Source organism: Elgaria multicarinata, chromosome 5, assembly GCF_023053635.1.
Source record: "Elgaria multicarinata webbii isolate HBS135686 ecotype San Diego chromosome 5, rElgMul1.1.pri, whole genome shotgun sequence".
NCBI lineage: Eukaryota > Metazoa > Chordata > Lepidosauria > Squamata > Anguidae > Elgaria > Elgaria multicarinata.
This window is the reverse complement of record NC_086175.1, coordinates 94,375,935-94,400,569: the sequence shown is the minus strand read 5'-3', so window position 1 is coordinate 94,400,569 and position 24,635 is coordinate 94,375,935. Positions and strand designations below refer to the sequence as shown.

At 42.6% G+C, this 24,635-nt stretch overlaps 1 protein-coding gene across 1 annotated transcript; it reads left to right on the top strand.

The window, feature by feature from the left end:
- Positions 1-1,010: 1,010 nt before the first annotated feature.
- Positions 1,011-23,691, top strand: LOC134399625 (suppressor of tumorigenicity 14 protein homolog). The gene is made up of 13 exons (XM_063127709.1): positions 1,011-1,065; positions 3,013-3,259; positions 5,969-6,111; positions 6,852-6,949; positions 8,436-8,548; positions 12,293-12,426; positions 13,494-13,598; positions 14,525-14,650; positions 16,382-16,501; positions 18,000-18,183; positions 19,567-19,841; positions 21,949-22,085; positions 23,533-23,691. The coding sequence occupies exons 1-13, from the start codon at positions 1,011-1,013 to the stop codon at positions 23,689-23,691; spliced, it is 1,896 nt and encodes a 631-aa protein (XP_062983779.1).
- The last annotated feature ends 944 nt before the right edge of the window (positions 23,692-24,635 follow it).

The window sequence follows — 24,635 nt, the reverse complement described above, 5'->3', positions numbered from 1 at the left end:
AAATGCATGGGAGTTGCTCAAGAGCACCCTTGTAGGCTTGTGCAAATCTCTTCCATTTCCCAGCTGCATGTACAGGAAGTGTTTCCTGTTGCACTCTAAGTCAGTTGCAGCCATTGCCAGCTGAGAACGACAAGCTCAGCTGAGTACTGCTCCAGGCTTCCAAAGCAATTTAAAATACCATTTCCTGAATTTTCTGAAATTCTAGCACGACTGCTTTAAAATGGTTTATAACAGACCTCAGTAAGAAGCCGGAGGAGAGGAGGGGAGACCTCGCGTTATGAATAACACGAGATCTCGCCCTTATTCAGACGCGAGCCACGATGAGCTTTGGTAGAGAGCCGTTGTGGCCGCCATTTTTTAATTTTTAAAGTGGCAGGGTGCAGGAAGGTAAGTAGGGGTTGGTTGTTGTTTTTTAATTCTCCTTCCCCAGCTCGCCTCCCCGGCCCCATTCTCCTTCCCCCGCCCACCCCCATCCGCGATATCCGATCCCCTGCCCGATGTCCCCCCCACCCGCAATTCCCCCCAATGTCCCCTGGGCTGCGGTTCCCCTCAATCTCCCTGGCCTCCATTTCCCACCCACTCCATCTGTGATCTCTGATTCCCCGCCCAATGTCCCCCCTGCCCATAATTCCCTCCTGATGTCCCCTGGGCCGCGATTCCCCTCGATCTCCCCAGCCTCCATTTCCTACCCCCCCACGTCCCCACTGTAGCCCTGATGGCCGCTGCTTTTCCCGGTTACTTGGGAGTAAATCTGGAAGCTGGGAAAAGCAGTGGACCTGGCTATATGCCCGTGGTCCCGGCCTCAGCCCGACCTGAGGCCGGGACCACAGGAAGAACTGCGCTACAAGCAGTTCCCATTAGCGCGGTGCCAGGGCAGCTCAAGGCCTGACTGAGGCCAGGATCCCCTGTGCGTCATCTGGACGCACAGAGACGAGCACGGGCCTCGCACCGCGCTAACCCCTGGTGTAGCAAGGCCCTTCATTGCTCAAAGTGGGGATCGTTTTGCCAAAATGGCAAAACTGACACACAAGAAGAAGGTTTCAGTAGGCTTGGGAGAACCTGAAGGTTTGCAGAACTTCAAACATCTATTAAGAACAAAACAAAACCTAAGGGTGGGTGTACGGGCCCATACAGCTCAAAAAGGACTGAGTGAGTTCAATGGACACAGAATGCTGAATGTCGATGGGGATGAAAACTATGAGGGAGAGGGAATACAATGGAGTATCCTGAAAAAGGGCATGGCTGGCTGGATCCGTGAAGAGGGACACTCCATCCTATGAGTCCCACTTGTCATTTAGAAATTAACGAATTTAAATCAACATCACACTATCTCAATATATGGGGTATTTTGAAGGTATTTGTTTTATTTTATTTTTCTTAGGAAGACCTGTAATAATATCTACTGCACTGCCCAAAGAAGGAAATGCTGGTCATTTGCAATAATGCCCTGGTCACTGAATGTTATTTTACAGTGCCTCTTTAGCATTTGCTGGTTTTGATCAGCTAATGATTTCAACGCTATCTGGATCCCTATTTAAGAGCATGTTGAGGGGTATCATCAACATGGGAATGGGGTTGCAGGTAGTGGTGGGGGTGGGCTAGGGGCAAAACTGTTGGCCATCTCCCCGATGTTGAACCTGTGAGCAGAGCCTATGTAGATGTACACACTGGCTTTGTTTACAGATTCAGGTAAGTACTGTAAATGGATGAAGATGGCGGGACCAGCAGGCCCACTCCAGTTTCCAGTGCCCACATATTGATATCCCCATGCATGTCATCTGAGTAGGACTTCTGACAGGTACAGGAACCTTGTTCTCTGCTCCAACTCTTCACCACCAATAAGAATAAGAATCTCCTTCTGTCTTGGGGAATAACTGCTGTGCCTTGAGGCATGTCACTAAAAGATGATGGCATGATAACAGCAGATCTGTTCTGAGCTGTTTTGTTCTTCCAAATTACTGCAATAAATGAGATGATATGTGAGAAGAGTAATTATTTAATGCTACAGACTGGGTACCCGATGGTCTTGGCCTCTGAACGAAGTAAAAAAGAAAAAGAAATACTTTATTTATGCTGACATGGCTCATTGATTTGAGAAAGTTTTGAGCTGGCTTGATTTAAAGCAGGAATATCAAAGCTTTTTCAACCCAAGGGCCATTTCAGAGAAGTTCTCTGTAGCCACATTCCAGTGTCATTGGGGCCAAAGGCAAAAGGGGCAGGGGGAAAATACCAAATATTCCAGTATATTTTGCCTTCAAGCTCTTATTGCCAGTAACTAAGCCTTACTGGAACAGCCAAAAACTTCATCAAAGCCAGGAAACCATCAAACAATTGGTGGTTAGGAGGAAAGAGTGGGGCTATCTGGAGAACCCCAGAGGGTTGTATTGGGATCCCAGGAAGGCTGGATTGGGGCTCCAAGGCTGAGCTTCTACTACATCCCTGACTTACTCTTAGATGAGTTAGTTTTGGATGTGGTCAAATTCTTATCAATTGTTTTGAAGCCAGAATATCATCGTAGAATGATGACTGATAACGAACAAAAATATTTAATTATGACTATTACTGTAAAGCTGCACACCTGTAAGAACTCAGTGAGACTTGTTTCTGAACAACATTGTGAATTGGGCTGTGAAGAAGATGAATTGTCTCAAACCGTGAGCAATTGTCCTCTTAAACTGATGTGTTTTGCTTGCTTTCTCCATTAGTGAGTGCACTTAAGAGCTGTTTTGTGTTGAATCAGCTGGTGAAAGGCGCTGGTTCAATACCCAGAAATTCAAGTCTGGTCCATGAAGGAGATCCTTTTTCTCAGCCTTTGTGTCTCAGCCTTGTCCCAAAGGGGGACAACTTCATGGGGTGAGAACATAGCACAGAGCTGTCTCACAGCGTATTCCATCCTTGTCTGATGAGATGGACAAGCCTGCCTTTTGTGGCATAGTCATCTGTTCCCCGAGATCTGGGCCAACAGGCTCAGGATTCTTTTCTCTTTAACTTCTCCTCCTTACTGCTTTTCAGCCACTGATCTGTTTTGGTTTTATCTACCAGTGGCCTTTGACCTCTATGCAAAGCCTGGTAATAACAGGACATTGACACTGATGAATCCTAAGAAATCTTTTTATCAATGGAGGCTACGGGTTCCATCCGACTATGTCGTGAGACTGGTAATTGTAACCTGGCATGGTGTGACTCCCGGGAGCTGTGCATCACACAGGCTCTCTGCATATGATTTCCTGCTGCCTCTACAGAACAAGATTATTACAAGGTATGGGCACAAAGATGTGTTTATTGCATGGGGAGCCAAGCCAAATCGTGCTGCATCTAACACAGTGGTAGAGTTTATGTTTTGCATGCAGAAGGGTAGAGGTTCAAGCCCTGACATTTTCAGGTAAAGGTGGACATCTGCAGGCAAGTACTGGTGCAGACAGACTTCTGCCTGGAGAGTGACTGTCAAAATAGAGGGGTCCCCAACTGCTTTGGGTTGGTGGATACATCTGTACTTTTGGGAGTATGTCATGGGCACTCTCACAAAATGGCTGCCATGGGGAGTTGGCCATTCACAAAATAGCTCCCATGGTGTGTATAGACCACACATAAAACACCCATTTCCTAGAAGACAAACTTGTGGGGATAAAAGGAAAAGTAACTTACCCAAGAAAAAATTGGCAGAGGGGTGGTCTGAGCTCCAAAACACAAAACCACTCTTTTGTACCCACAGTTTTATGCACAGATGAGGTTTAGAGACCAGAAATTTGGTCAAAAATGCCATGTGAGGCCCAGAGGCATTCTTGAAAATAAAGGTGGTGCTGGAGACTGGCACTTGCTTTGCAGCATGTGAGCTTCTCAGTTTTTCTTCTTTTTAATTAAAAACAAGAAATAAAAATCAGCAGAGGTATGGAGCCTGCCAAGGACCAAGAGAGGTGTTGCAGGCACAGGTACTAAGCTAGAGAGCCCACAATACTGAGCTAGATGGATCTATGTCATAACTCAATAAAAAGTAGTGATGAGTAGAAAGTAGATCTGGAACTACTGGTAGATCTCTGAGTAGTGATTTGCAGTAGATTGGCAAGGTTTTCTGACTCCCAGTTGTTTAATAACAGCAGCAACAAAATGACTCCCCCCACACGTGCGCACACACACAATGCTGAAATGAAGAAAGCTTGGAATAACCAGGAGTGGATTTTACTGTGACTCCTGGTACTCAAACAGAATTCTTTGCTTCTTAAGCATATGTCTTTTGCACCGGCTCTGGATCTCAAGATTCTAGTAAAACACAAAACCAAAAAAAAAACTAAATCAATCTCACGAGCCTTAAGTTTATCAGGTAGTAATATCTAGAGGTTTAGCTGTGTTATTCTGGGTTACAGCAAAAACAATAAAGAGTCTTGTAGCATCTTAAAGACTAACACTTTTATTATGACATATAATAAATGGACTAGAGCCTACTTCATCAGATACCTGAAGTATTATCCTCATTTACAAGTATTTTATACACATCGTTGAAAGGGGAAATTGTAAGCAGTGAGGTCAGAACTCTTGGAGTTGTAAAACAGAGATGTCAGAGAAATTCGCAGTAGATTCAAATTCATTCAGATTTCTATGAATCTGACATGCAGATTCTGCAATGGACCAGCTTTTTCTGAGTCACACAGATTCTATGAACTAGCTTTTCAGTTTTTGGGTTGGGGGAGATGTGCACTGATTTGCATTAGGGGTAGTGCACATTGCTTCTGCTTATTCAAGTTCAAATTGAAATGTCACTGTCTGTACTTTTTGCATTTCATTTCTCTCTGACCTCATTGCTTACAATTTCCCCCCCCCGACCAAGCATGTGTGTATGTATGTATGTGATATAGATAGATAGATAGATAGATAGATAGATAGATAGATAGATAGATAGATAGATAGGGATGAAACTTTATGCACCTGATCCTAACGAGAAGGATCTTGGAGTTGTTGTGGATCACAAGGTGAATATGAGCAAACAGTGTGATATGGCTGCAAGAAAGGCAAATGTTATTTTGGGCTGCATTAATAGAAGTATAGCTTCCAAATCACGTGAGGTACTGGTTCCTCTCTATTCGGCCCTGGTTAGGACTCATCTAGAGTATTGCTTCCAGTTCTGGGCACTACACTTCAAGAAGGATACAGACAAGATAAAGCGTGTTCAGAGGAAGGCAACCAGGATGATCAGGGGTCTGGAAACAAAGCCCTATGAAGAGAGACTGAAAGAACTGGGCACGTTTAGCCTGGAGAAGAGAAGATTGAGGGGAGACATCATAGCACTCTTCAAATACTTGAAGGGTTGTCACACAGAGGAGGCCAAGATCTCTTCTCCATCATCCCAGAGTGCAGGCTCAAGTTACAGGAAGCCAGATCCCACCTGGACATCAGGAAAAACTTCCTCACTTTTAGAGCAGTACGACAAGTATGCTGTAGGGTGGATTCCTGCATTGAGCAGGGGGTTGGACTTGATGGCCTTTTAGGCCCCTTCCAACTATTCCATGATTCTATGATTCTAAGTGAGTGTTAGTCCATGAAAGTTTATGCCATAATAAATGTGTTAGTCCATAGCAGCCTTCACCAACCTGGTGCCCTTCAGATGTGTTTGACTACAAGTCCCATCATCCCTTGCCAGTGGTCAACCTGGCTGGGGATGACAGGAGTTGGGATCAACATATTTGGAGGGCACCAGGTTGGAGAAGGCAGGTGTATAAAGTACCACAACACTCTTTCTTGTTTTGGCTTTAGTATAAGGTAGCATCTTATGCTCAAGTCATGCCATACAGCCGTACGCTATGTTGGGCCAGAGAATCTGGCAGTTTTCTAACTGCACAAAATTGTCCCTTTTGGCTCTAGTCCAAACACACTAAATCAGCTCTATAGAGTGAACTAATGAAGCATTTACACTAAGTCTCCTAGTATCCAAAGTGAAATGACTCACAAGCCGTTAATCAGCCTGAATGTATTTCAGATGGTGTGGAATGCCTGGGGCCTGGACTCCACCAGTTATACGCTTAACTTCATCAAGCAATGTAATGTTGGTCACTTTCTCTCTGGACCGAAGAAAAGAGAGCAATATATTGAAAGCATATTTCCAAGCAGTTCCTAAAATGGGTATGTAGCTAGGAGACCCAAATGTAAGCAGGACACAGCCATTGTTTGTACTCTGATGCTTGTAACTTACTGTTGATGTTTCATATGTGTCCATAGAGAACTTGAATGAGAGGGTCTCCATTGTTCAGTGGAGGGATCTAATCTATGCACACACAAAGGAATATGTGTACGGAATGCATATGGGTTAAGATAGAATTGTCAAGCTAATATATGTGAAACATTTTTGGAGCACTAGAAACATTCCATATAATGATTCAGTGGGCAGTAGCCAAAGGGGTCCGCCATGTATCTCTGCTGATTATGTTGTGCCAACGGGACCCACCACTGCTGCAGCAGGGCTAGTGCTTCCTAGAGCAACCCCAGAAACAAGCTGAAATTCTCATTTCCAGAACAAAACAGGTCAGTGGAACTCCCATCTGCTAGCTCTGCTGACTGATTCCGTTCTAGAAAAGCTTGTTTCAGCTCAATTCTAGTTGTTTTAGAAACAGCTGGCTTCTTGTGCTGGCGGTGAGTCCTTAGAAAATCAAAGTTTCTATGTTAAACAGATTATCAGACTGGGGCAACATAGCTCCCTTTCCGCAGAAGAAATGCAAGGGAAGGTATCAATTCAACCTATTTGGAGTCATAAAAGAGGGTGAAGGGTGGGACTAAGAAAAGGAAAAAAGCATGATAGCCCATCTCCTTCTTGGTTTCCATGTTTTCTAAAACAACAACAGTTCTGTTGCTTTTTCTCCCCTTAGTATGCGGTGGCCGGTATACCTCTTGGAATGGCACTGTAATTTCTCCTTATTACCCAAGTTACTATCCACCAAATATTGACTGCCACTGGATTATCAGGGTATGTATTCTCAAAAGTAGCAGTGAACAGGGGTGAATTTTAAAACCTAAGCAGTTGGGTGTTTTTTTTAAAAGGAAACTATTTCCTTCTAAAACAAGGAGACCAAGATTTCCATAAGAAAAAACATTAGTATTAGATAAAAAATAAAGATTTTGTTTATATAAATATGATTATAATCTGTGTGATGGGTATAAATAGGCTCTAAATCAGCCTAAACTGGATTTGGAAAGGTTAATACACGTTTATCCCATTCTTCCTCTATATTATTCAGGGCAGTATACATGATCTTCTGTCATTATCTTCACAATCCTGTGAGGTAGGTTAGTTTGAGAGTTAGTGACAGCCCAAGTCATGGCTGAGCAAAGCTGTGTACAGAGGTCTCTCAGGTCAAAGTCCAATACCTTATCCGCTAGACCACAGTTCACTTTTTTCATAAATAAGTCACAGCTATACAGTAAAATGCCAAGTAGTGACTAACACCATTTGTGGGTTAGTGTAGTGAGGTCCTTGCAAAAACCCAGGGCAGGATCTACACTACTGCTTATAATGGTTTATAATGGTTTTGACAACTGTTCAGGCCCAGGACACATTACATATACTGTTTTCAAACTGTTTTTAAAGTGTTGTATCCTGCTTGGTGTAGATCTGGCCCAGGTAAGCTAAGGGGGGGGGGCACTGAATCCAAGAGTGCTGCCATTTTAGAGCCATATCACATGCACATACCAGTGAAGGGGATGATAAAGTAATAGCCAAACAAGACATGATGCTGGTCATGTGTTTAAGCAAGCTTACTTCACCTAACCACTTCTATTTTGGAGAAAATGTGGTTACACTGCTCCAATTGGGAACATGCTCTGGATCTGGGCATGGCACCAGTTCTCTGCTGAAAATCTTTTCCTTCAGGTAATTTGCTCCCCAAATGTTCCCCTGGGTAGGGGAACATTATCAGCACCTCCCGCTCTGCATTTAAGCAACCATCTAGCAGAGGTTTCAGGGAGGTGAAGGAAAGGAGGCTGGGGCGGCCAAAGGATTTGTCATATGGCTACTGCCCCTGTCTCCTCACGCCCCACTGGTGGGAATGGCCCTTTTTCCCGATCTCCCTTCTCCGTTTCCAAGCACAGAAACTTAGCTGGCGCAGTTCTTTCCACACTGGCTATGAAGGGAATGGGGACAGGGGCAGGGGCAGGGAGTGCTGTTTGCTGGCTCCAAGGTGGGAGCCCTCTTTTTGACCATGTACACAAAACTAAACAATTTTATATCCCCCAGATTCTGTCTAGGGGCATAGAATTGCTCTCACCCCACCCCAAGTAAAGCAATTCTATACCCATTTGGATGGGAGTAAGTGAGAGGATCATAAGTATAGGATTGCATTGTTAACATGTTGAGAAAGTTATTTTGTTATTTTGAACTATAAAAGAACTGAAAGTGCTCTTTTAATACATGTTTGTTTCTTTTTAAAAAAAACTTCTTCTTTTTTCAATCTTAGGCACCACTACCTGGATATAGATTGCTATTAAAAATTCTTGTAATACAAATTCAGGAACAATCTCCAGGGTCCAATAAATGCGATAAAGACTGGCTGGAAATTGATGGAGTTAGGTGAGCTATTATCCCATCTGCTACTTATGTTGATGCAATTTCCCCTTATATTTAGGTTTAAGATTTTTCATCATCTATAACAAGAAAAAAATAAAGAAGAGAATTAGAACAAAAATTTAGAACAACAAATGTGAAAAATAGCTGTCGTGGGCAGTTCAAAACTCTCAGGAAGAAAAGCAACATTGTAAACCCCTTTTGAAACCCCCCCACCCCCCCCCCCAGTTTCAAATGTGGCTTGCTAGCACAGGGAGGGAGGGAATTTTGTGCGGGGAGAGTGACCTTCTGCAGGTTATAGGTGCCCACTTATCAACCACCAAAAAAGAGGAAATTTATCTCTCAAAGAAAGAGGTCAAGAGAAGACACAGATTTGCATAAATTTTACATATGCTGATTTATATGTATGGGTGCAAGTTTAGAAATAATTATTATAATAGTAAGACAGTAAGTCTTTTCATAGTCTAGAAGACTGGGACCAGGTAATGTGATGGACATGGGGCTACTAGGTGTTGTTCTGACTGCGTGTTCTGTCTGCTGTCTAGTCCTAATGGCTCATTAACTTTAATTTGAAATTGGGCAGGGCAGCCCATCAGCTAGAGGATAGCTTCAAATAGAAGGCTGTCCTATTTATTTATTTATTTAATTTATTTATTACATTTCTATACCGCCCAATAGCCGGAGCTCTCTGGGCGGTTCACAAAAGCTCTCTGGGCGGTACATGAGAAGACTTCTACAGAACTAGGGCCTTCTTCACTCTGGATCCTGCCAAATGTTTTGGCCTACAGCCCCATGCCGTAGGCCAAAATTTTATGCTGGTTGGGGCTGATGGGAGTTAAAAAACAAAATATCTGGAAGGACCCAGGTCTGAGAAGGCTGATTTAGCACATAACACAAGCCTCCTGGATCAGACCAAGTACCCTGTTTCCAACAGAGGACAGCCAAGTATTTGTGGAAAGCCCACAGCAGCAAACGAAGGTAGCAACCCTCCCTCACCGTTTGCCTGCCTCCCAGAAATGGGAACATTTCTGAAGGCCTCCTGCTACTGATGGTGTAATCCTATGCCTATCTATTCAGAAGTAAGCCCCATTGAGTTCAATGGACTGATTCCTAGGTAAGTTATTTAGGATATTGCAACCTGGGATCCATTTCTTTCTGCCTTGCTCACTGGGTAATGGTGTCTTTTCTGGCCTCCGTGCTACATAACCGGGGTGGAATTTGTTGGATTTACCACAGTATATAAACTATGTGTATAAGCTTGAGCACATATTTACATACATTGCAGGCTGGCTGGTATTTCCCAAGGCTACCTGAAAATCCATCTGCTAGTCTCTTGCGACAGTTTGTATATGACATTGAAGCTGATGTCTTGCCGCTAGCTTTTCCTCTCTGTTAAAAGATTGTTGCATTCACTAGTAAAGTTTTTCTTTTGTATATTTTAGCTATGTGTTCAAGTTACTTGCCAACAGGAGGCTGAGTGGGCCCAGGCAACCTAGTTATTTTAAAGGGCAGGCTTAGCCTACCTATTTATTATCATCTTGGGGGTTCAGCATTTACACATTAGGTTTACAGAAAAATATAAAAATATTTAGTTCTATAAAGTGCTTAGATTTTTCAAGCCGTTTACCAATGCTTAGTTCCTTGATAATATACAACACATATGGATATTCTATGTTTTAAGGTCATAAGAAGAGCCATGCTGGATCAGGCCCAGGGTCCATCTAGTCAAGCATTTTGTTCAAACAGTGGCCAACCAGCTGTCAACCAGGGACCCAGAAGCAAGACTTGAGTGCAATAGCATCCTCCGGCCCAAGTTCCCCAGCAATTGCAATGAGATCGTAGGCTTGAGTAATTGGCCTAGTTCTTATTTGGTGCTTGTGGTATACTGTCTTAGTTTGGATTATGGTAGATTGATTACAGTGGTCTCATAGCACTTTCAGGGCCCACCTTGAATTAACATAACCACAATCATGGTGATTGTGGTCCTTGCCTTATGCATACCAAAGGACAGCCTTGCATTTAAATCTGAACTGGGATGTTTACACCAGAATTTCCTCTAATTCCATTTAGTTCACACTCTTATTTATCCCCTACCCCTGTTTGTGCAAGAAAGAAGAAATCAACAACAACAACAGACATGTGACCTCCAGCTGAAAGCAGAGCACAAAATTAAGATTTTTATTTTATTTGATTCTTTTGCTTTGAAATATACACAGCAACCCAAAATATAATTCCCTCTATTTTTGATGTCCAGGCTTTGAGTGCTGTTGCTTATGTAACCTAAATGGCACCGCAACTCACGCACAGGAGGGACGGTATCAGCAAACTCAGGGGAAACCAGAGGTTTGCAGAAGTATACAAAAATCTTTTGCATTGGTTTGTAGAACTATTTTAAAAAAAACCTAAGCAGGAGAAACCCTAAAGAGGTTAAAGAGGACTTGGCATGCTCACTGGACACAGAATCCTGAGAACAAATGGGAAACTGAGGAAGGGGTTAATGGAATGAAGAAGTTGGAATCCTGAACAGAGAGCACACCAGTTACAGACTGGGAGGCGAAGAGGTTTTCCTATTGGCGGACCTCGGCCATAGCTAGACCTAAGGTTTATCCCTGGATCATCCAGGGGTCAAACCTGTTCATCTAGGTGACACACAGGGGATCCAGTGCTCAGGCAGGGGTGAACCCTGGATGATCTCAGGATAAACCTTAGGTCTAGCTGTGGCCCTCTTCTCTACAAGAATTCCTCCCCAAACAATTATTGATGCTGCCACCAGTCTAGATGAATCTCCTGACATGCCCTAGTCTGTCCAGCTGTTTAGGGAATTCCTGATCCCTATTGCCAAAGAGCCCTCTCTTTAGCCCGGGCCTAAAAAGAAAGAAAAAAAGAAGGAAAGGTGCTTTGGATTTTATTGCCCAAAGCTCAGAAACACAAAACTTAACAAAACCTTATGAAAACACCAAAAACACAAGTAGCAGTTTTGTAACTATGTGGGGTTACAAATGTAGGTTACATTTACAAATGTAGGTTACATTTTGTAACTCTTCATGTGGGGAAGAGTTCTTAGTGGGAAATTCCCTTTTCATTCCATGCAGCCAGTTTGAGGGGGAACGAAAAAAGGGGGAAATAAAGAAAGGCAACAATCACGCATCCAGAATTCCAAATAAATCAAAAAGTCAATCTAACTTAGCTAGATGCATTCTTGAGTAGATTCTTGGAGTCTAACACATGTGCAGACTTCAACAAAGACGGATGGTCAAACCGAGTTCAGTAAAAGTTGTCCCCTTAGCAGAGACTGGTTATTTAATCCAGTCACATGAAATCCCCCATTTCTAATCTCAGTGGTTTAGCCAGTAAATCAGAAAAATACTTTGTGGAGAGATACACTTTCCTGCATCTCAGACTGTTTTGAACTAGTTTGGTTTGTATTTAAAAAGAGCTTAAGGTTAGAATGCATATTGGAGAACAAGAAGGTGAGATAAGGCTATTCAATCATCCCAGTGTGGTGCCAACTTACCAAACACTCCAAGGAGCGCTGTTGAGCTACATCAGACTATAGGAGTTTGTCACAGCAACTCCCATAGTGGGACTGCAAGACGTTTTGCTGCAGGTCCCGCTTTTAATATGCAAATTCCAATAGTGAATCTGAGTCATAAGAAGTTATCAAAATGGCAACAATGTGGGAATAACGGTTAGCCCTATTAAAACAATGTATAATATAATTATACTTTTCTTCTGTTTTATCCTTATTAGGTATTGTAAACCTATTGTGGAAGGCAACAGGGTCAAGGAATATGGCTATTCAGTTGCAATCAGCTTCCATTCAGATGAGCTGGTCACACACAGAGGTTTTTATATTGAATTCCGAGCTTTCAGTCGCACAGACCGTAAGTGGACACAAATGTGCTTAATGGTAATGGGGCCGATGCTACAGCTGTTAGAAACTGATTGTAAGAGCTGTTACAGGGTGACTCAAATGAATGACTTAATTTCTCTTCCTATGAAAATTGATGAGACATTTACTGAACGCAACACTACTTTAGATGTAAATTTTAACAGTTGCCAATCTCAAAAAGATTTCTTAAGGCGGTTGAGAAACTGAACCACATAGTTTTTATTGCGAAAACCACCACCACCCTGCCCTGTATTTGTAACTAATGGAAGATTGGCAAAATCTAGAAGCCACCCAAGTCTACTATCATTAGGATTAAGAGAAAACAACCTGGGAATGCAAAGTAATGTCTCCCTTTCCAGGGGCTCATCTAGACAGGCACTTTCCCCCAGGGTAGCTTCAGAGTGGTGGCAGGTGATCTACATGATGCAGCTGCCACTCCGAAGGGATCCAGCGGCAAAGCCCCAAAGCTCCGCTCTGAAGAAGTTGGGCACTTACCCTGACTTTTTTAGCTTGGAGTGAGGCTCCGTGCCTCTGCAGAGCCTTGTGAAGGGGGGGGGACATTAAAAGGGGGGTTGGATATTCTGTGAGGGAGGGAGCACCTTGTTCCTCCCTCCCCTGATCCTTCGCATTTACAGCTTAATAAAAAAAGAAAGAAAGAAAAGTACTGAAGAATTTTAAAATAAACAAACCTGTGGGAGAGGGGGCGCGGATGCTCCCAGGCACCCCGGAATTGCCGCATCTGTGTTTGGGCGGTGTGTGTGTGTGCAGCAGCGAAGGCATCTCCCAGAAAGCCCGCCTTGGTGCTCTTCCACTGAAGACAGACGGAAGGAGCGTCAAGGCGGTGGCGCACCACCTCGTGCCACCCTGTGCTGCAGACCCGACGTTTGAAGATGAGGGCCTGGTGAGCTGCTTCAGAGCCAAACCCAAAAGAATAATATACACTCCTCCCACTAGGGATGTATGAGAATGCCATTTCTGTTCACAAATTCAAAGTCAGGATGGCTCTTTGTCTCAGTGTCATCCTGTTCGATTGCTTAAACCATTTTTTTTTCCTTTTAGCTTGTCCCAGACAATTTAAATGTTCTGACAGAACATGCATCCCTTTAAACAGTAAGTGTGATGGATGGAAAGACTGCACAGATGGAAGTGATGAGGTAGACTGTGGTAAGTTGATCGTGAGCTATTTTGATATTTTAAATGTTGCTTAGTAAGGCATTTGTTGGAAAGCAGCATTTGATGTTGAACATAGAAAAAATAGTATTGTCAGGGCCACTAAATGCTTCTCATGTGCCAAAAATAAAGTACTTATATGCTTTGATCTTGTCAATGTTAAACAGCTCAGTCAAGAATCAATCATATAATGAGCTTTGAATTGAAAAATCAAGCAAAAATGATGCTAAATGAAGTCTTGCGTGAAGATACTGTCTGGCCTTCTGCATGAAGATACTGTCTAGATCCTCACTACCGCTTTATTTATTTATTTATTACATTTCTATACCGCCCAATAGCTGGAGCTCTCTGGGCGGTTCACAAAAATTAAAAACATTCAAAGTATAAAACAACGGTATAAAACCATAATATAAAATACAATATAAAAGTTCAACCAGATAAAACCATCAGCAATGCAAAATTACAAATTTAAAGCTTTATAGCGGTATTGAAGTGCACTGATAACTGTTGGGGCAAATCCACATTCCATATACCACTTTCATAGTGTTATTTCCTGCTTTTTATTATTTGTAATGATTTGACACAAGGTGAAGATCTGGCCACTGTGAAGTTAAAAGGCTTGCTAAAATACACTGTTGGGACAATTTTTCACTGCATACTTAAAATGGTTTAATAGCAATTCCCACTTCTGAGAGAATTCTGGGGATTGTAGTCCAGGGGTTGAGGTGGGATGGGATAAGGACTACGCTCTAACAGAATTCCCAGGATATCACCAAACTACAATTCCCAAGACTCATTACAGAAAGCCATGATAGTACAAGTGATATAAAACCAATAGAGATCTGAAGTATAGATGTGCTCTCTGGAGACATCTGCTGTTGAGTGAAATGCTACAGACCTGACCATAATATCTTCCCTAGGTTGTAATCCAGTGGAGTCTAATTGCAGTAATGGGAAGTGTAAACAGCAGCCCAGATCTTGCAAAGGAGATGACAGCTGTGAGAATGAAAGCAAGGAGAAGCAGGAAGAACAGGAAGACAGTTGCTGTAAGCATGAAGTAAACTAATTTTAGATTGGAGATGGGAATTAATGAGAGGCTGGGTATCTTGGGAGTACTTCACTTATTTTCTTACACGCACTATTAATATAGGAGTTGCTGAGTATTGTTTGGTGTCCATATGGATATGCCATATGTTTAAGAAGCACTAGAACCATCACATCGCAGCAGCAGGTTAATTTTGCAAACACTCAAAAACTGTCACACATTTCATTCATGCTCTTATACCTGAGACTTGATTGCTTTAATGCTGTGTTTGAACATTCAGGCTTTGAAAGCTTCAGAATAGGGAGGTTTATCTCCATAGGAGACCGGATTGCTCAGCAGTTAAGGTAGTGGTAGGTGGCCATGTGTCACACATTTCTGAGAACAATCTTCTATTTGATGGGCTGTCCAGTCCAAGGCCAGTTTAAATTGAAGAACCATAAGAAGGGAGAACAGAGGTCCTAGAATTGCTTGTTAGCACCTGGACAGCAGACCAAGCAGACACAAAAGTCACTGGGTCACAATATTCTCCACCATGGTGAGATGCATTGTATTTCTATTTAAATTGTAGTATTTTTCCTAAATTTACATATTGGTTAGCATATGCAAAGTTGTGGTTTTCCCTTCCCACTACAGCCCATCAAACCCCTTCCTTCAAAAATCTGCTCTGCAGGGTTGGGGGACACATATACCCAGAGTAGATGGAGGACGCATTGGGCTCAGAGGAGAGGGGAGGATGGATTTAATCCACAGGATTCCTGGGTAGATTAGAGTGAGATAATAACTGCCCCAAGACCTCACAATAAGCTTCATGGCTGAGTTAGGATTTGAACCCAGCCTGTCTTGTTGCTAATCCAGTCTCTCACTGGCTTCCTTTCGTGTTCCAATAATATCCTAAACAGCTACATCCTTGGTACTCTAGACCAGCCTTCCTCAACCTGGTGCCCTCCAGATGTGTTGGACTGCAGTTTCCATCATTCCCAGCCGGTATAGCCAATAGCTATATTGGCTTATAATGATGGGCATTGCAGTCCAATGATGGCCAGGGACGATGGGAGTTTGGGGATGCTACTCTAGCTCACCTTAAATATCAGTACCATTAGTAAATTTTTTGTGGCACCAAATGCAATCATTCTGTTCCTTCTTTGAAAATGGCTATTCTTGCTTTTAAAATTATAAAATGTTTGGATACCCTAAATAATCAAGGAGCAGCATGAGTGCTATTGACTAGTTTCCAATGGGCTATTTTTTAAAAAAACACACAACAAACTTCATAGTAAGGCAATATGTCCAAGGAGAAGCACATAGTTCTTTTAAAGATGCCACTGAACGCAAAGGAAGAGGAAGTACTTTGAGAATATCCACATTCTGAAGAACTCATTCTAAAAAAAATGCATTTACATGATTAACAGTAGTTGAAGGAAGAACTTTGCATAAGGAAAAAGAAGTAGCTAGTTCCTCTGTGCAGTTTACGTTGCACAGCTGTTATTGCACGTTTCTGCACAGAGAAGTGTAAGTGGTTTATTGTGCACATGACCTCAGAAACTGTATTATTTTCCATGTTCAGCTTTCACGTGTATCTAAGCTGTATAAATATTGCCAAGGGACCTATGAAATAACACCAATAAAATACATTTTAAAATAAAATTTATTGTATTAATTATGCTGCGTGACCTATGAGATAGCACCATTAAATCCGCTACCATCTTTCTCATCTGTCATTGTGCCCTTTCAGTGTATAAAAGTTGTTCACAGCATGCATATCAATGTCTGAATGGAAAGTGTCCCATAAAGCCAAACCCAGAATGTGATGGAATCAGAGACTGTGCAGATGGATCTGATGAAGTGAACTGTGGTATGTAATTAATATGTGAATTACTGAAATGAGCTGAAGTGCCTTGTGTGCATTTCGAAAGCTATAGCAGGATGGCATGTTTTTTGTGAGCTCCAAAGGGCCTGTTGAGCTGCCAAATTGAGGATGCCTCCTGCCCGATATCAGGGCTGGGATCAGATCTGTTCACAGGATGGAGCTGCGAACATGCACCTGAAGTCTGTGGAGAATGGTGTCTGTACACACTGGAACTGTTGCATGTCAAAGGAGCACCTGGATGAATTTGTTAGTGTATGGAGAACACACACCATCTTGTGGCATTGAACCTCTTCCAGTCCAAAGGTCACATTCAGTGTTGGAGAAGCACACTGGGGACCATGTTCCAAGGGGCAACAGCACGGGGCAGGGCTAAAATAATAATACCCCCCCCCAGCATATTTTAGCTAATAGCTCTTACTGCCAGTAACAGCCTTAGGAGAGGCATTGCAGCATTTTAGAATGAAGAAAGAAGCATGCAAAAGCCAGGTAACCTCCAAATGGTTGGCAGGAAGGGAAGGGTGGGTTGGACCATGGTAAGGGAGCATGGCCATCTGGAGGACTCTGGAGGGCAGGATTGGGACACCAGATGGGCAGGTTTTGGCCTGTGGTTCAACACCCCTGGACTACAAGATCATTAAGCACACCTCAGAGGAGACTGCCTTGGTCTAACCCAACTGCTCATGGGCAGGCCCAGCCTAAGACATTTTGCTGACCCAGGTGAAGGACAAGGTAACCACCCCATTCCATCTACAGAGAATCTGACCTGGATATGATGCCATTTCACTGCACCTGAGGACTGTAATCCATCTTAGGACAGACATCCTGCCAGACACAGCTCTATCTTTCAACACCTTACTGGCGTTTCCAGCATCTGGAAAGGGAAGTAAGGTGTCCTTGTGAACCGCCCAGAGAGCTTTGGCTATTGGGCGGTATAAAAATGTAATCCATCAATCAATCAATCTGCTTCCTGAGGCAGCTGTCTCACTCTGCATTAGGACAGCGCCAGCCTTGCCCAAAGGTACCCAGTTTCTAGAAAAATAATACTCATCCCATCACTGGCACGGCCACTATATTGTCTGCTTTGCTTCAGGTTCTGTCTTGCTGCACAGGCTAAAGTGACCCTGAAAATCCATCCACCATTATAAAGAGAGGAGTGCCCTAAGGAAAGAAGGTTAGGGATTTTGAGAAGGGGAAAAGGTGTGTTTACTCTTGTCTCTCCCCAGTTTCTGCCAGTTCCTCCAGCTGACCACAGCTGCAGCTTCATTACCCCATGCCCCATTCCCTTCTTCTGCTTACAGGCTGCCCCCTTATATGGAGGTGCTGGCTGGGGATAATGGGAGTTGTAGTACAACACATCTGGAGGCACCAGATTGGGGAAGGCTGCCCTAGAAAATTTATCCTGGGTTGCACTGCCCACACAAAAGAAAGTGTATTCTCGTGTTTTCAAATAAATAAACTTTATTTGCATTATATTTTTTACTAGCATGTGGAAGGAGTCAGATGAAAAAACCCAGAATTGTTGGTGGTGAAGATGCAAGGTCTGGAAAGTGGCCTTGGCAAGCAAGCTTGCAGCTGGGAACGTATGGACATATATGTGGTGCATCTGTTATTTCAAATAGGTGGTTGGTGTCTGCTGCCCATTGCTTTCAGGATTCAGAATCTATAAGGTATGTATCATGTGATGTAAAGAATATATACCTTTAACTGATAGTCACTGATAGTTATTGAGTTCAGTTTATGATTCAACGCAATATTTTATAAATGTCGTATACACTATTATGAATCTGAACAACATAAAGTAAATACGGCTTAGCAAAAAGTGTGGACTATCCTGCAATTCTACACCTGCTTACCTAGAAGTAAGACCCAATGAATTCAATGGGAATTACATCTAGGTAGACATGAACAGGATTGCAATGTTGTCTTTTGAACCCCAATGCCAAGGCTGGGCAACTTGTAACCCTCCAGATGTTTTGCCTTACAACTCCCTTTAGAATTAGCCAGCATTGCAAATTGTGAGAGGTCATGGGAATTGTAGGCTAAAACATCTGGAGGGCCACAAGATGCCCACCCGTATTCAATGGGTTAATTAAAAGACACAGCTCCCAGGCATCAGGAGTTTTCAAGGTGAGCTACTTTATAGAACATTATATCCCCCTTTATTATTATGCATAATTAACCAAAGGTGCTAATAGTGTGTCCCCAGATCAAGTGGTCTTATTTATTGATCCTGTTGTTGCCCAAACCATTACAAAGACACTTTCTATGGTCCAACACATCTTTATTGATAGAAAGGAATTAACATTGCAATGGAGAAAAGATGCAACTTTGCCAAGGACCACTTCTTTTATTTATTTATTTATTTATTTATTTATTTATTTATTTATTTATTTATTTCATTTTTATACCGCCCAATAGCCGAAGCTTCTCTGACTCTTGCTGGGTGTGCTACCTGTTTTATTAGCAAGTTCTGGTCATGTAGGCATAAACAAGTAAGCATGTGCAGAGTATGCCTCCTAACTCAATAGGAGAGTTAGCCAACCACTAGTTCCTGTAATTTCTGTGGTTAAGCCAGCTTTTTCCTGTCTGTCTTGTAAGAGGACCTTGCTTACCAGTCAGCTGTTTCAAAGTTCACTTAGGCCATAGCTAGACCTAAGGTTTATCCCAGGATTGTCCTGGGGTCAAACCTGTTCATCTAAGTGCCACACAGGGCATCCAGCGCTCAGGCAGGGACGAACCCGGGATGATCCTGGGATAAACTTTAGGTCTAGCTACGGCCTTAGAGTTAAAGTTTTTTCTGCACCAAGCACAGGATTTTTCAATGAGCAGTTCAATTCCAGTGCAAACATGGCTTCACTTAGGCTATGATATGCCTATAGTGGCCATCACAATCCATTTTCTATTCTGATGTCATCTGGTATTGCTATCCAGTTTATTTTATGGCTTAGGTGAAGTTCATTGAAAACTGATCTTGCAAAATCCCCTTTTTAATTATTGGGCCCTGGATAAGAACAGCATGTGGAGGACTTCACTCTTTGTCTGTTTTTCAGATATTCTGTAGCATCCAGCTGGAAAGCATATGTGGGCATAAGGATCATTAACAAAAACAGCAATAATCACATAGCGATGAGATCAATCAAAAGGATCATTGTCCACCCACATTATGACCAATATATTTCAGACTATGACATTGCCCTGTTGGAAATGGAGGCACCAGTATTCTTCAATGAGCTGGTACAGCCCATATGTTTACCAAGCAGTCCTAGAGTATTTATTTATGGAACTGTCTGCTATATAACTGGCTGGGGAGCCGTAAAAGAAAATAGTATGTTCATTTCTGGATATGCTTAATGCAAATTGCAAGTATCCCTAATATAGTGTACCTTTTTGTGGATTTTAACTGTAAGCTGCTTTGGGAACCAGTCTTCACCAAAAAAAAGGGGGATGTAAATGTAATAAATAAATAAATAAATAAACTTTAATAGAACAAAGGTAAACAAGACCAGTCCCAAGTAGATTTCAGGTGTGGCAATTCTGAATACATATTCTCAGTGAGAAATGATGGAGTTCTTTAATTGCAATGTATTCTTAAGGTTGGTAAATTCTGAAGTTAGTAGATTTGGCTCTAGGCCTTAGCTAGACCTACCGGATAATCCTGGATGGAGGAGGTGTGATCTCGCGTTGTGATTAATGTGAGATCTCGCCCTCATTTATCCATAAGGCGCAACGAACTCAGGAAGAGAGGCGTCACACCCGCCAGTTTTAAAATTATTTTTAAAGAGACAGGAGAGACTGTGGGTTTTTTTAAAAAAAGATTTCTCCCCCCCCCCCCCCCCCGATGGGCACAGCGCCCGGCTCTGAGCGAGTAATTGCATGGAGCCAGCTCAAGCCGCGGCAACAGGCCACGTGGAAAAAGCGGACCTAAAGTGTAGGGCTGTATCCCAGGCCAGGGGCGGGGGGATGATCCCTCCCTGATCCCGGGATCCCCTATGCATCATCTGGACGCACAGGGATGATCCCGGGTATCACCCCGGGATAAATGCTGGTCTAGCTAAGGCCCTAATCTACACCAAGCAGGATATTACACTATGAAAGTGGTATATAAAAGGCAGGAGCCACACTACTGCTTGATAGCAGTATTGAAGTGCACTGACAAACGTTGGGGCCCATTGACACATATCATATAATGTGTTCGTGCTACTATATATAGGTTAGTAATCTAACAATGTGAAGTTGATAAATTCTGTAGGCCATTGGGAAAGTTATGTCCTTAGCTTATGAAAAAATGTGAACTTATATTGGTGTTTAATATATGGAGAAAGCAATCCTGTGAGTCCTGCTAGGGTGTCCCTGGGAACACATGCTTGTTCAGAATCCCCTTCCCAAGGCTCCTAGGCACTCCCAAGACCTTGGGAGGTGGACCCTGAGATTCACCCCCTTGCAGCCACCATGGAAAGAGCCATGCCAGCTGATTCTCAAGAAGCTTCATCCCATGTACCTGTTTCCCTCGAATTATCCCCTACAGCGCTAAGCTGGCATTGTTGTTAAATCACACCCCAGGCGGCAGTGTTCCTAAGATCCTTTGCAAAGGGTTTAAGGGGGAAAATGTAAAAAAATCATAAAAAATCAACAGATGGCCCAATCTGATTCAAATTTGGTATGCTTAAAAACTCTCCTTAATATCTAGTACTGTGCCAATTTTGATGTATTTATCTTTAAAGCTTATGCAGATGTAAGCAGTTGTTTAACTTTCTTTGAACATATCAAATCCTGCTCCTGCGCCCCCAGTGGCCACTTGGAAAACAACAAATGTTTCGCTCGAAAACTACTAGCAAAATACCTCGATTCTTTTCCCTTTATAGCACAATTAAAGCAGGATGCATGGGAGTACTTCACAGTCAAAGCAGATTATAAACTGGAAAACTTCGGAGTCCTTTGCACGCAATTCGCAGTGATTGCACAGTATAACGCTGGTGTGATAAAGCTCAAAGTCACAAATGTAGGCTGAGAGGGAGGGGAAAGGGGGTGTTCCAGTCAGCAGGGAGGGGAAAGGAGATGCTGGGATACCTATGACCTCTTCAGCCCCAGACCAGCCCCAGCAATGCACCTCTTCTAAATGGGCTCAAAGGCCTGTCTAGAGGAAATTTTTGAAAAGGAGGCCAGCGGAAGGATAATCAGCTCTGTTGCTCTGCCTGTAGTAGCCCAGCAGGGCAGGGCCTCTGGCATCAGAAGCTTCCCTCTAAGGGGAGCGCTATCCAAAGAATTGTGCTCTTAATTTGCCAAGTGTTGTGAAAACCCTTTTCATTATGGGAGTGTATAATCAAGTAAAAGTTAAAAGCTGCAGGCCAGATCAAATAGCTTTTGCTTTTAACCCACTCAGTATAGAATCTGGGCTATTATGGTTGACTTATGCAATATTTCTGTCGATTTAGGTCAGCTTGCAAAAACGCTGCAGGAAGCTAGAGTGAAAATAATTAATCAAAGTGTTTGCAACAAGCTCTACGATGATGTGATCACTTCCCGGATGCTGTGTGCTGGGAACCTTAATGGTGGTATTGATGCATGTCAGGTAAAGCTGAAAATAAAGTTGTGAAAAGCAACAATGTTTTGTAGAGCAGTCCTTTCAAATAAAATTTCAGATGAAAGAGACATTTAAAAAAATGATGTCTAATCACAGTTATATCTAAATCACAAATCTGTCTGTCAGCAATATTTGCATAAAAGGCATTTTATGCATTTGTCCATCATCTTCTATAAAATGCCTCAGGAGACTTACAGCCAGAAGTAATTAAAATATAGATCAATAGTATCATCATCATTACCACTATTACCACTGCTACTAAGTTCATCTTCACAGCTGAGAGAAAGGAACTTGCTGTCTTTCTTTACGTGCATTACCCCAGGTGGGGGTAAATGGCTGGGAATGTTCTTGAGGCCAGGAAATAACTCCATCCCATTCCCCACCACCACTTCAACACACCTCAACCCTTCCCCCTTCCCCAACTGTCATCAACTACTGGCCCAGTCCAATAAACCTTCAACCCCAAGACAGATAATTAACCTTCTAGGGACTCTCCTCCATAGCTCCATATTAAAGGGGGGGGCTTTTATTTTGCCACTTGAGGATGCATTTATATGATTATTAACTACAGAAGATTGAAAACAACAATAGACAGCCATGTTGGTATATACATTAGAATAAATTCCACACTGTCAGCAAGTTAATAGCTTTATTGTAGCCAACAGTCCAAAATACAGTTCAAAAGCCTCTTCAAGCTGAATAGTGGGGGAAAGAAGAACATTTGAAAGGGATATTTTTTCCATGAAGGCGGTATCAAGTCCAGTCTGCAGTTTGTTTCAGGCCTAAGATGCTAATAGAGGGAGTATTTATATGCAAACCAGGTTAGAACTGTGATTTGAGCAAACGATTGCAGGTTATTGGTGGCTGTTAGATGTTTTCACTTCAATTATATTTGTGCCTCGATGCTCCCAGGCAGGGCTTTTATGGTGCCACTGCCCTAACTCATTCACAACATTTTACAGGTGTCCAGACATCATCAACTTGTAACCCTCCTGGATATTACCACCGCTTCTTCCATCTTTTCTCTGTTAAGGTTGGACAGAATAGCTGCACAATGCTTTCTCCCTGGTAAAGTTAGGAGCCATTTGTCTGGAAGCCCCCCCTCCCCCCCTCCAAAGTACACATGTTTAGGGTAACAATCTGAATCAGTTTTTATCTGTGAATGTGGCTTCCTGGGGTAAATCAACTTTGTCCTCTTTTCTTCCTGTCCTAGATGTAGTTTGTGAAGTAAAATCATAGCTAAGGCACATGGGACATAGGCTGATCTATGCTCCCTACTGCATTGAGGCTAATCTATGTGGGGAAGCAGGCATCAGCATACAGATCCCCTCTGCCACAAATATGAAAATGAATTATTGTAATACAAGGCTAAGTGCAGAAGTGATGCAACAAAGCCTCTTTCTTCTAATGGTGAGACTTCTGTCCTTCTCTTTAGGGTGACTCTGGAGGTCCACTAGCCTGTTTAGGAAAAGGAAACAGATGGTACCTTACAGGCATTGTCAGTTGGGGTGAAGGATGCGCTCGAAGGAACCGCCCGGGAGTTTACACCAAGGTCACAGCACTGTATGAATGGATTCGCCAGTACACAAACTGATGGATAGGTTGAGGAGGAAGCCAAAAGCTTACTGAAGTCTCTTAATTATGATGAACAACACAGGTTTTATCTAAGAAAAAAGGATGCAAATTTGTTTGTTTGTTTGTGCTGGCATAGCATGCATGTGTTCATAGCGTATGCATATATAATTGCAGGAAAATGCTAAGAACTAAAGAACAATGTGGACTTAAACAAAAATACATTATTTCACTAACTTTATGAATTGTTTTGGTGTTCCTTTAGCAGGTATGAGAAAATAGAGTGGCAGCTTTGATCAGTATCTACCTGAAATTAGTTTGATGCTTCATCTGCTTTGCATCAACTTTGGTCTTGCTTCTGATGATTTGCTATTAAGATGTACACAGTTCCCCCCCCCCTTTTGATATCAAAGATTGTCCATTTTTGAGAATTATGAAAACCTTTGGAAGATACAACATTTACTAAAATTAAAGATACTTTATTTTGGGGAATGGGAGCTGGATACTGTTTGAAATTTCCATTTCCTTTCTCTGACAGACTTCCTATTTGCTCTAGTTGTGTGAAATCTTACTTCTCTCAGCTCCGCCAAGGAATTTCTTATCTACTCATCATTCATCAACTCCTGGTAACAGGAGAGTGTTAAATGCACTATGGATAATGAATTGTACAGGAACTTTAGCAATGGAAAACTATATAACAAGCTACGCCATGGAGATCATTCATCAGTTATTGCTAAAAATGTACCAACAACTCCTATGGAATCTCCACACATCTGAGCATCACTATTTTGACATATTTCATCATATATACACAAGCCGACATTTGTGCCAGCAGAACTCATTGGATGGTAGAATGGGAGGGACAGGACAGCAACCGCAACTGTATTGGCTATGGCTTACAGAGTTCTGGTGTAGCGTAGAGAACAGGTCTGATCACTAGGCAGCCCATCGGTTGGATGATTTTCA